The sequence below is a fragment of the Terrapene carolina genome, unplaced genomic scaffold (assembly GCF_002925995.2).
Source record: "Terrapene carolina triunguis isolate 2854851 unplaced genomic scaffold, T_m_triunguis-2.0 Scaffold120, whole genome shotgun sequence".
Lineage (NCBI taxonomy): Eukaryota > Metazoa > Chordata > Testudines > Emydidae > Terrapene > Terrapene triunguis.
Genome location: NW_020664471.1, coordinates 11,948,902 through 11,961,616, shown reverse-complemented (window position 1 = coordinate 11,961,616; position 12,715 = coordinate 11,948,902). Strand labels below are relative to the sequence as shown.

At 43.9% G+C, this 12,715-nt stretch overlaps 1 protein-coding gene across 1 annotated transcript in view; it reads right to left on the bottom strand.

Annotated features, from left to right (window-relative positions):
• Window positions 1–12,715, bottom strand: part of PSME4 (proteasome activator subunit 4) — a 207,189-nt gene that overhangs the window by 151,176 nt on the left and 43,298 nt on the right. The window contains exons 4-7 of the mRNA XM_026652532.2: window positions 12,526–12,570; window positions 9,482–9,631; window positions 2,509–2,572; window positions 1,736–1,810 (exon numbers count right to left, since the gene is read on the bottom strand). Of these exons, the coding sequence (XP_026508317.1) occupies window positions 1,736–1,810; window positions 2,509–2,572; window positions 9,482–9,631; window positions 12,526–12,570 (334 nt within the window). The remainder of the gene's footprint in view (window positions 1–1,735; window positions 1,811–2,508; window positions 2,573–9,481; window positions 9,632–12,525; window positions 12,571–12,715) is intronic.

The window sequence follows — 12,715 nt, the reverse complement described above, 5'->3', positions numbered from 1 at the left end:
GGTCAACAGATGCTACTATGAGCAGTTCCGGCTCTGGCGCATGACGCAAATGCGCACCCGCAATTGGAATCCACATAGGGATCATCACTCGAAGAAGAACAGGTGTTTATATTACGAGAGAAATGGGATTTAATCTTTTCATAAGAGACCAAATTTCAGCAATAAAGCACCCAAAATATTGAGGAAACTTATGAAGTTAACATTTACCCCTGATGAAGGATTCAAAATTTAAGTGATGATCATTTAGAAGTGAGGAGACTAAGAACATAAGAACGGCCATACTGGGTCAGACCAAAGGTCCATCTAGCCCAGTATCCTGTCTTCTGACAGTGGCCAAGGCCAGGTTCCCCAGAGGGAATGAACAGAACAGGTGATCATCAAGTGATCCATCCCTTGTCACTCATTCCCCAGTTTCTAGCAAACAGAGGTTAGGAACACCATCTCTGCCCATCCTGGCTAATAGCCATTGATGGACCTATCCTCCATGAACTTATCTAGTTCTTTTTTTAACCCTGTTATAGTCTTGGCCTTCACAACATCCTCTGGCAAGGAGTTCCACAGGTTTACTGCATTGTGTGAAAAATACTTCCTTTTGTTTGTTTTAAACCTGCTGCATATTAATTTCATTTGGTGACCCCTAGTTCTTGTGTTATGAGACTAGTAGCTCTCTGGAGATTTATTTCATATGTTTAATATCCAGTGAAAAAAGTTGTGTCTGAATTTCCTAAAATAAATAAAGCAAGCAATATCTAAAAGTATCAGTCACACAATTTCACTTGTTTTCTCAGTAAGAAGGGACAGGTGACTATATGAGCCAGCAGTTAAAGAGACATAAAAATGTTGGCCAAAATACTCTTTCCAACTTTTTGGTATTCTTACAACTTACACTTAGCCTCACAAAGCCATTAATATGATCCTTCTCAATACCAATATGCAATTGGACTATTTCCAAGGAAGCTGGCCAGAATTCTGACCATTGTGACAACAAAGAAAAAACAAATATTCCACTATATCATTATTAACTCAAATTTGGAATTGTTTGAAACAAAAATAGCTTTGGACTTTTGAAAATGTGCATGCTACCTCAAAATCTGATCCAAGTTGGCAAAAGCTGGTTTACACCAGAAGATTTTAATATACACCTCTACCCAGATATAACGCTGTCCTCGGGAGCCAAAAAATCTTACTGTGTTATAGGTGAAACCGCGTTATATCGAACTTGCTTTGATCCGCCAGAGTGTGCAGCTCCATCCCCCCGGAGCACTGCTTTACCGCGTTATATCCTAATTCATGTTATATTGGGTCGTGTTATATCGGGGTAGAGGTGTATTAAAATGCTATGAACAGCTTGAAATCAAAAGTCAGAGATTCAGCGCGTATGTGCTGTGCATCAACTAATTCAAAAGGGGTTCCATACTTGGTCTCATTCTTGCAAGTGGATTACTTGTGCATTTAAAGTTATTCATATGCATAATTGTTTACAGAAGGGTGGTGCAATACAGTAATATCCTTTTGAGTCAACTGATGAAGACTGCCAACTCCCAAAGCTATACACAGAGTTAATTCAGATTTTCAGCTGCACATACCTAGCTTGAAAATATGGTTATACAAGGCCAAAACAGAGACTACAGAGAATATTTATGTTTGGTATTGCCTACACTGAAATATATCTTCAGGGTCAGTGTAATATTATTGCAGGGTAAACAATATCACTTGTAAAAATAATAGATATTACCTTTGGTACATATGGATCCCAGTCTATGTACCCTATGTTGTCAGTGGCCAAGCGAGCAAAAAGGTTTACTAGATGCTGGAAAATAAATAAAAAAATAAATAAAACAAACACGTCAATATTCCATAGCATACATTTCTAACAGAAGAACTGTAGGCCCATTTCATGAGTAGCCACAGAGGCAAAATATCAGTTCACTCAGCAAGAGAGATTTTAAGATCACATTCACCAATGTCACACGGAGCATAAATAAGGAAGTGAAAGTAATGGTTAATGTAAATATCTGAGAAATCATTACACTTCCTGCGCTGAGATCCCCACCTCACTTGTTACTTCTTTTAATATTCATGACTAAAATACAAACAAAAACTCCACCCCCATTTCTCTTTCATATTAGGGATACTGAACTATGGGATTCTGTTATATTGGTGGGATTCCATAGAACTATAAACTATATCACAATAGCCCTTTGCATTCCCATAAGGATTGACTGGTAGTCTGGAAAATGCTAATATTCTAAAGGTTAAAAAGGAAAGCTGCATGAGAGAGCAATTATAAACTGCCCAACAAGCAAAACTGCTGACTTGTTTACTCAATCAACAGCTTATTGGGAGTCATGAAATTACCACCTCTTTCCCCCACATTAGAGAAAAGGGAGGGAAAATGGAACTTGATGTGGCAGTGTTCAAGTTAAATATTTCAGGTTTATTTACAAGCACATTTCAGCTCTATTTATATACTACTACTCTACAAGATTAGGAAAAGTAAATACTCACCCCCTCCCATTGTGGAAGATTCTGAACTGAAAACCAAAGGCCTATAAATTCATCAAACCAAAGCCTGCAAGAAAATGAAATCAAGCCAGTCATTTCAGCACTGCACCAACCTCTCCTCCTTCATCAGGCACACATTTCATCTCCACTCTACTAGTCAGTTTCAAGCACTTTTTCTCCTGGTCTCTTTTTCACTAATCCAAGTATTTTTCCCTCCTACTGACTGGCATTGGTGTTAGCTTTGAGCAGGAGGTTGGACTAGATGACCTCCTGAGGTCTCTTCCAACCCTAATCTTCTATGATTCTATGATATGTAAATACACAAAAACACAAACATTATCTCCCATACCTCTTTAAGGGTTGAATTTGAGTCATTCATCCTGTAGGATGTTTAACCCTTTCTGGTCATGAGTCACAGTACTACATTCAGGAAGGAAAAATCAAATGCACAAGTACTAAATGAGGAACAAATGGCTTGGTGGTAGTACAGCTGAAAAAGATCAGGGAGTTAATAGTAGATCACAAATTGAATATAACCCAAAAATGTGATGCAGTTATGAAAAAGACTTGCATAGTTCTGGGGTGTATTAACAGGAGTGTTGGAGATAAGATAAGGGAAGTAATTGTTAGAAGTCATATAGTTTTTGCAAAGGCAAAATAACAAAATAAAAAAAAAAACAAAAAAGCCCATAAAAAAACATAAAATGGAAAACTCAACCTGCAGTAGCAGCTCCTGCCTCACGGGGCTGGCTGGGCTCCTGCTCTGGGCATTGCAACCTGGTGCACAGGGTCCACAGCACTTCTCAGGTTTGGCCCAGCCACCTCTCCAACATGACCAGGGGAGGGGAAGAGACCAAAATTGAGTGACTGTCTGAGCCCAGGCAGCCCAGTGGGACAGAAGCAGCAGCAGCAGGGTGAGTGCGGGATGGTCTCGCTTGGCAATATCCCACCCGGGCCTCCCCCCGGCCCCTCTCAGGGGCATGACCATCCCCCAAACCTCCAATCCATCACAATGCGTGGAGCTCAGCCCAGCTAGTCCTGCAGGACAGGAGCTGCAGGAGCTGCTGCTGTGGGGTAAGTGCAGGGTGGGTTCACTCTGCAACACCCCCCACCCAGGGAATATCTATGGGGAGATAGGAAAGGAGTTCCTGGGACTAATGGGGGACTTGGGCACTGAGGCTCAATGGGGCTTCCCAAATTTGTAACTGCCATACCTTTAACTGACTACAGAGGAATCACTTAATTCAGCTTGTTAAGTTTAATGAGGTGAGTGAGTGCATCTTAGAATATGTATGAACTGGAGAAGCCACCATATAGTTCATGTATTCATAAGAAATATTATAGGTGTAACTTAATTAAGGCTACGTTTTAGTATCGGGTATTTTTAGTAAAAGTCATGGTCAGGTCATGGGCAGTAAACAAAAATTCACGTCCCGTGACCTGTCCATGACGTGTACTATATACCCCTGACTAAATGTTGGGTGCTCTGGGGCAGGGGGTGGCCATGGGGCACCGCAGGTGCTCGGGGGGGGGGGGCAGGGGCCACAGCCCATGACCCCCGCAGATGCTGGGGGGGAAGGGGGTGTTGGTGGGACTGGCAGGCTCCCTTCCTGGCTCCATGCAGATCGCCAGAAGCGGCGACATGTCTCTCAGCTCCTAGGTAGAGACATGGCCAGGGGGTTCTACGCGCTGCCCCAGCCTTGAGGGCTGGCTCCGCAGCTCCCATTGGCCAGGGGAACCACGGCCAATGGGAGCTGTGGGGGCGGCACCTGCGGGCGGAGACAGTGCGTGGAGCTGCCTGGCCACACCTCCACCTAGGAACATGTCACAAATTCCAGGGAGCTCCCTGAGGTAAGTGCCAACCAGAGCCCTCACCCCCTCCCACGTCTCAACCCTCTGCCGCAGCCCTGAGCCCCTTTCCTCACCCAAACTCTTGCTGCTTCTGGGGGCGGGGAAGCCGGGTAGCGGGAGGGGGGTTGGGGGCGCGGTGGACCGAGACTACCCCAGCAGCGGCCCCCAGACCAGCCGTACCAGCTGCTGCAGAAGTCACAGAGGTCCCAGAAAGTCATGGAATCCATGATTTCCATGACAGACTCGCAGCCTTAAACTTAATTTATTTTCTAGCAAAACAAAAAGGTTGTTCTTCTAATGAATCATTCTTCATCTCTTTTTCCACACTATCAATAGCAAGAGCCTCGTCTCTCAGGATTGCAATTTTTATTAAAACCTACAGAAAGGAGGAGAGAAAAGGAAGGAGAAACAACGAAGTAGGAAAGGAAACTTAAGAGTAAGGAGAACTGGAAGGCTTGGAAGTGACTCAAAAAAAAAAAAAGCTAATTATCTGTAATTCTTGTTCTCTGAAGGCATTTACAGTATAACTGATCCCCGCCCTAAGCCTTCTAGGTAATAATGTGACTCAAATTACCATAACACAAAATTCTAAACCACTGGCTTCTAAGAGGCAGTAATGCATGCCAACTCTGCTGCTGAAACTTCGCTAACCTTAGTGTTTCCAATATTCTCTGCTTTCATCAAAAAAGTGGAAAGATTAATAAATGACTGAAGTGTGCTTATTTTACAAGATACACCCCTACCCTGATATAACGCGGTCCTCGGGAGCCAAAAACTCTCACCGCCTTATAGGTGAGAGACCGCATTATATCGGGTTCAGTCTGGTACGGCGTACCTACAAGAGCCGGTACGCCGTGCCGGACTGGACCGGCTTCCCCGGCAGTGATTTAAAGGGCCCGGTGCTCCAGCTGCTGCGGGGAGCCCCGGGCCCTTTAAATCACCGCCAGAGCTCTGGCAGCGGGGCTCGAGCAGGGATTTAAAGGGCTCGGAGCTCCACACAAATTCAGATATAACGCGGTAAAGCAGCGGGGCTCGGGTGGCGCTTTAAAGGGCCCGGGGCTCCCCGCTGCTTTACCGCGTTATATCCAAATTCGTGTTATATCGGGTCACGTTCTATCAGGGTAGAGGTGTAGTTGAAAAATCCAATTCTGAGGTGGCTGAGCGGAGATCAATGTAACACAAAACACCCTCAGAAAGAAAGAATTACAAGAAATTCTCTTATTGAACAGCAGCTGCCTTACCGCAGATCCATACTTTTAGATGTTCAACAACAAAAAAGGATATCACTATAGGTGTAAACACAGAACCATATACAGAGACCCACATCAGCAAGGTCTGGAAAAATAAGGTAATATACACCTTGATAACAATAATAGTTAAAAAAAAAAAAAAAAAGGCTGTCCTGCATATTCTTCTGGTCAAGATCTGTTCAGAAGCTGGTTGGAGCAACAGCTTTAATATGACCTTGAAGTGGTAGGCTTGAAAAAGCATAGCAATGAGATGTGCAATCCAACAGCCATTTAGATATGACTTCCAGTGACAGCCTGAAATAGCTCTGAGATATGCAAGCTGCCCCAATTTATTTCAGTGACACCTGATGTCACTAAAAGCAAGTTTATCAAATAATCAGAGGCATACCTGTGCCCCTAACTTTCACAATTACCATAACTGTATTCAGAAGTTGGGTAACTGCACATGCGAATTACCTAAATTGCTCTGCCTCATTTCCCACCAGCACTGAGCAATTTCAAACAAAATAGTAATGTTCAGTTATTGAAGTTCAGTTATTATTCCATAAGAGCAATACTCTCCTTCAGTCTTTATGCAAAAACTCCCATTGTTAAGCAGTAGATCTGCTGTGGCTAGAGGGTAGCGTATGATCCTGAACAACATAGGTGCAGATCACAGACCATAAAAAAATGCAGTATGGCTCTCTTCACAGAATGAATTTGACACCTGTGTGTACTGTGAGCTCTAATCCACTTCAGATAATCTTTTCACATCAAGTTCATGGAGAACAGTTTCCCCAGAAAGTGCCTTCAGTCCTGGGGAGAATGTTGACAGGAAGACTGACTGTTTAAGGGAGAACTCCAACACCACTTTGGGGAAGAATTTAGGATAACCAAATATCATCACACTATCCTTTTAAAACAGGGTGGGGTGGAAGTCAGTAACACCTCAAGCTAACTCACTGAGGTCACCTCTTCCATGTTACAAACATCAAGAAATTCAAGAGGTTTCATCAGTTTTCTAATGACCAACTTAATATCACATGTAACCAGAGACTTTTTAATGGGTGATTTCACAGGTGGCGACTTTCCAAAGTGCCAGGGGGTGCTTGACCCTCAGCTCTGTCCCAGGTCCCACCCCCACTCAACCCCTTCCCCCAAGGCCCCATCCTGACTCTTCTCCCCCTCCCCCCCGTTACACCTCTTCCCGCCCAGTTCCACCCTATCCACCGAGCGCGCCACGTACTTGCTCCTCCCCCCACTCCCTCGAGCCTCCTGAACACTCCGAAACAACTGATCACGGCAGATGGGAGGAGCTGGGGAGAGCTCATAGGAGGGTTGCCGGTGGGTGCTCAGCACCCACCATTTTTTCCGCGTGGGTGCTCCAGCCCTGGAGCACCCACCAAGTCAGCACCTATGGGCGGTTTCAAATGCAATAAGCCACTCAGACACCTGATAACTACAGGTGTCAGTGGAACTAATTTCAGTATTCATAGGGAAAGCTAAAATAGCGTTGGGTCCTTGGTGGACCAAATGCAATGGACTTACAGTAGCTACTATCAATAATGAGAGGTGAAGATTTTTATACTCCGAGGAAGGAGGTTCTGGTCTTTTGCCTCAGTCCCCAGAGATAGAGGGAGATTTGGAAGATTATCCCTGTCTCTTATATTACCTTCAGGTAACAAATTAAGAATGTCCCTGTTTTCGCTATCACCGTGATCACAGAGATATGTCCCAAACTGCTGTATTAACACACGATGTGGGTATGTCAATGGTGCTAGAGCAGGCATCAAATCCAGATACACCCAAGTTCAGTCACACAGAATGCCTTGGGAGCTTCAGTACACACACAATTTCCTCAGACATTAAGGCCTGGAGTACAAATCTAGATGGCGACAGTCAGCACACACCGTTGCTCAGAGAGCTCCACGGGGATTCTGCAACAGAACTAAGCTTCAACTGGCATGATGCAAGATGAACTTGAATATACTTCAAGCAATGTGCTGATAAGAGATCGTCAGGCTGCACGTGATCCAAGAATTCTGAGCCTGAGTTACCAGCATCAATGCTAAGTGAAACGGCATAACTAGAGTCAAGAAGAGTCCATGCCCAGGAGTGAAAAGAAGACCATGTAAGGCCACAGTGGTCAAATAATGGCCACTAAAGGCTGGCCAAAAATTGGCACTCTACAGTGAAGACTTCAATTCAGTGTCCCACCCGAGTAATATATTCATTTGATGCTGTGAGGATATGGATTTCACTGACTTAACAGTGCAGCTGGATAATGAGAGAGTGCTAAAGCACAGACCTGGCACAGTCTATGTTAAAGCAGTTAGCACTAGTGCAAAATCTTGATGCCCACCAGGAACACTTGACCCTGGTTCACTAAAAGCTCACTCCCTTTGGGGGCCAACAGCAATTTGGCCTTGCAGATGGTGTCTGAAAAAGCCAGAGGAAACTAAGCATTCACCGAAGTCTGCAGCCTTGCCAACCAAGGTACATCACTAGATATGCTAAATTTGTATACCATATATACTCGTTCATTAGCCCGTTCGTTTATAAGCCGACCCCCCAAGATGGATAAGTAAAAATAGCAAAAACTGTATGACCCTTTCATAAGCCGATCCTATATTGCAGGGGTTGGAAAACTTTGGCTCCCAGCCCGTCAGGGTAAGCCGCTGGCAGGTCGGGACATTTTGTTTATCTGGAGCGTCTGCAGGCATGGAGCCCCTCAGCTCCCTGTGGCAGCGGTTCACCGTTCCCAGCCAATGGGAGCTGCGAGACATGGCGCGCCATTGGCTGAGAACGGCGAACCGCAGCCACAGGGAGCTGAGGGGCTCCATGCCTGCAGACGCTCCAGGTAAACAAAACGACAATGTATTAGATATTCAGTTCAATGATTCCATAGAGCAGGGATCGGCAACCTTTGGCACGCAGCTTGCCAGGGTAAGCACCCTGGCAGGCCGGGCCAGTTTGTTTACCTGCGGCGTCTTCAGGTTCGGCCGATCGCGGCTCCCACTGGGGGCGGTTCGCTGCTCCAGGCCAATGGGGGCGGTGGGAAGCGGTGGCCAGCACATCCCTCAGCCCGCGCCGCCATTGGCCTGGAGCGGCGAACTGCGGCCAGTGGGAGCTGCAAACTGCGGCCAGTGGGAGCTGCAATCGGCTGAACCTGTGGATGCGGCAGGTAAACAAACCGGCCCGGCCCGCCAGGGTGCTTACCCTGGGGAGCCGCGTGCCAAAGGTTGCCGATCCCTGCCATAGAGTTTAAAATCATCAAATTTTGGTGTAGATCCATTTATAAGCCGACCCCCGGTCTCTGATGCGTCACTTTTTTACTAAAAATATTTGGCTTATGAACGAGTATATATGGTATTTTATGTAAATTCAGAAAAAGGCACTCAATTTTTATTTTTTTTTAAGTTTAAAGAACTTTTTTTTTTTTAAATAATGCCAACCAGATACCAAGAAGCTTGTGGTGTAATGAAGGAAGAGCTGAAAGGACAGAGTAGTGACCCTGGGGAGCTCTTCCCATTTTTCATATGGAGAAAGAAATGGATGGTTGGAAACATAAGTAACAGCTGGTGTTCTAAAACAAAGGTACCTCCTACTTCCCTGCCCTAGAAGTCAAAGGCTTACAATTTTCAACTATTCTAAGAACTACTTTTGAAGCAGCAAAATTCCAACTGTTAGATGCACTCCTAGAATGATGTTCATTACAATGCAATTTCAAAAGACATGAGTACCAGATATACATATTTATCAGAACCGATACATGAATCTACTTGCATGACGCGCAACTTCATAAACCACCAATTAATAGGCAATGCCTTGGCCATGTAACGTGGTATTACCCAACAAAGAATAAAAATAACTTTAAAATTTTGACATATACTTACTTAAAACCTTTATGGTGAAGTTCTGGAGGAAGGGAAGTGGGTAGAAATAATTCAAAATAGGTGATGGCCTTTTGCATGGTAACATCAAATGGGCACATTAAAGGCCGCCATTCATCTAGCATCTCCATGGAGGCATTTTCTGGAAAATACCTAAAAAAGGGAAAGTCTTAATTTGCATTTTATTTATTTTTGCCATGAATTTTAATTTTAAAGCTAAACTGTGCACTGAGATGTTATGGTGTAAGGGCCATATTGTTATAAAGAAAGAGATAAGAACCAGACCAGTAACCCAATAAATCCTCAGCCTCACTCAGCCTTCAAAAAAAAAAAAAAAGTCTGAAGGATGAGATGATTGGAAATATGGATCATTTCTACAAAGCGTGCAACTGTAATAAAATTTCTTACTCTTATTACAACTAAAAAAATCCTCATGATACAGAACTGCTTCAACGTAAAGACTGTGTGAGACCAAACAACTGATATTTACATTGAAGACAGACCTTAATGGAAGTAGAGCTAATGTTCTGATTCCTCCAAATAAAGTGCATCTGGAAGACTAGAATAGCCCTATAACAAATATGGAACTTTTCTAAGAAGGAGCTGCTTACTCATGTAAAATTAGTATTTAGAATTTGTTCCGTAGTAAGAATAGGCATTAGTTTATATTAAAAAGTTATTGCAGATAAAATATGGCTTCTTAAAAGCCATGCTACCAATTCCTGCAACCTCACCCATGCAAAATTTAGAGTAAAGAGTTTCCAGAAGTTAAATCAAATTTCACATTTTCATTTTGAAATAAAAACATACATTATACATTAAGTGTAAATTTGATGCTAATAAAAGATGTCAAATTGTCAGCAATGTTCCCTCTAATTTTTCACATCCATGTGCGGAATTAGTTTTGTTTATATGTACCAATATGGAAGTGATGCGTGACACATCACCTTCATACTGGTGCACATAACAAAATTCATGTGGTGGGGGTGGGGCTGAGAGGTTCGGAGTGTGGAAGGAGGCTCAGGGCTGGGGCAGAGGGTTGGGGTGTGGGGGGATGAGGGCTCTGGCTGGGGGTGCGGGCTCTGGGGTGGGGTTGGGGATGAGGGGTTTGGGGTGCGGGCTCAGGGCTGGGGCAGACTGTTGGGATGCGGGGGAGGGGAGCTCTAGGGTGGGGCCAGGGATGAGGGGTTTGGAGTACAGGCTGTCCCGGGGCTGCAGTGGGGAGCGAATACTCCCCCTCCCCCCCCCCCCCAGCCCTCTCTCACTGCAGCAGCTCAGGCCTTCAGGAGAGGCGCCTCTCCCCAGCCGTGGCAGCTCCGGCATGGCTGGGCCGGGCCGAGGGAGGGGCTCCTGTCCCCCGGCAGTGGCAAGTCCGGGGCAGGTCCCCGCTGGGGCTGGCGGGGAGAGGCACCTCTCCCCACTGCAGCAGGTCACGCTTTGGCAGGCAGGGAGGGGCACCTCTCCCCGGCTGCAGCAAGTCTGGGACAGGTCCATACTGGGGCCAGTGGGGAAGGATGCCTCTCTCCACCGCAGCCCTGAGCCCCTGCGTGGGGCTTAATAGGCAGCTGTACAGCCGTGCAGCTTAGAGGGAACTTAGATTGTCAGCCTTAAAAACCAAATTCCTTCATTTGTCCAAAAAAAATGGCACTGCACAACCAGCATCAGTGCAGAATTCCCTCACTCTGCCCTGCCAAAGCTTCTCAACACCAGCCTGGGGTGATTACCTCTAGATAGCCATTCAAACCTTGGTCTCTCTGCCAGTAATACTTAACAGATGCCAAATGTGGGAATGGTTTTATAATCTGGATCACCTGCTCACAAGAAAGTGAACAATGGATATCAATATTTCACATAGGCCAGAAAAGAGCTACCAGACCTCTCAGCTACATTCCTTGTATATCTCAGACTCCTATAAGTCAATTAGTATAGAGCACTATAGAAAACTCTAGACCAGGGTGAGCGCATATGCACTGTGGATAGTGGATATGACTGAGGTGATATGGAAAAAGACAAAATTATGGTTGCAGATTACAAAAATTGGTTCAGGATTTATCTAGCGATATTCTGGCTTTTTTTTTTTTTAATGCTATGTGGCTTTCCACTTAACTTTTTATTAGTTTTCAACTAAGATTTGAGCTTAGAGTAAAAGAGTGTATTTTAAAACACACACACACACACACACACACACACACACACACACACACACACTTTGTTTTGACATTGTGCAGAGTGCTGCCCTTAGTTATTGCCCTTTAAAGTGAAATCAAAACATGTTACTATAAAAAACAAACCACAGGAATCTCAGGCTCAAACATGTGGTTGAGGAAACTAAAAAAAAATCTCTCCCAAAAGTAAAAGATCACTCAAATTGATATATTTCAGACAACAGCTGTAGAAAAATGACTAATGAGGATTCAAAATTTATCAAAACAATGTTTTACACTTTTCTCCCTCCTCCCACCTGCCCCACTCCCTTCCATAAGTAGGCCCAAAAGTAGGTCTTAACTTTTAACTTAAAAGATTACTCTAAATTGTATCAAGTAAAGCAACAGACCATTCCATTATATCATCAGCTTTCAGGATGGCAGGACTAGGGAAGCAAGAGTTTATTAAACTTATTTCTGTTAAGCAGATAACACACACACTTGAAAGATTAAGTTAAACAATATTTCCAGAGAAGAAATAATAGAAACTTGATGTATTTGCATCACTTCAGCTCTAATAAAGAAGTGTATCATGTGGGTTTAAAATGATGAAATAAAATTAGTTCCATAAAACAGGAGGCTTGTCCAGAAAATATAACACAAATGATTTTTCACTAGAACAAAGGCTTTTATCAAATATAATGTACCAAATATAGTTCAACTTTGAAACTTCAACTATAAATGCTAAATGTTATGTTGGAAAGAGAGAGGGGGGATCAGAAAGCTTACACTTTTAAGAAAATAGCAGACAGTACAAAGAACCCCCAAGGAGCTAACACATTCCAGAAAAGAAATACTAAAGGCATGTGCTTCAGAAAGATTGGAAAATAGTTAAGAACTTACGGTCGACAGCTTTTCACAAGTGTTTTTAGAACGCTTTCTACAGAACTGAAACAAAAACGAAAAAGAAAATTATATGCTGTACTTGAAATAGACTAATGTAATTACAACAGTCAGTTTATGATTGTTTAAAATCTAAGATGGTATTGATGCAATTAGACACCATCTGTGTACATGCAGTGGCTAATCCTTC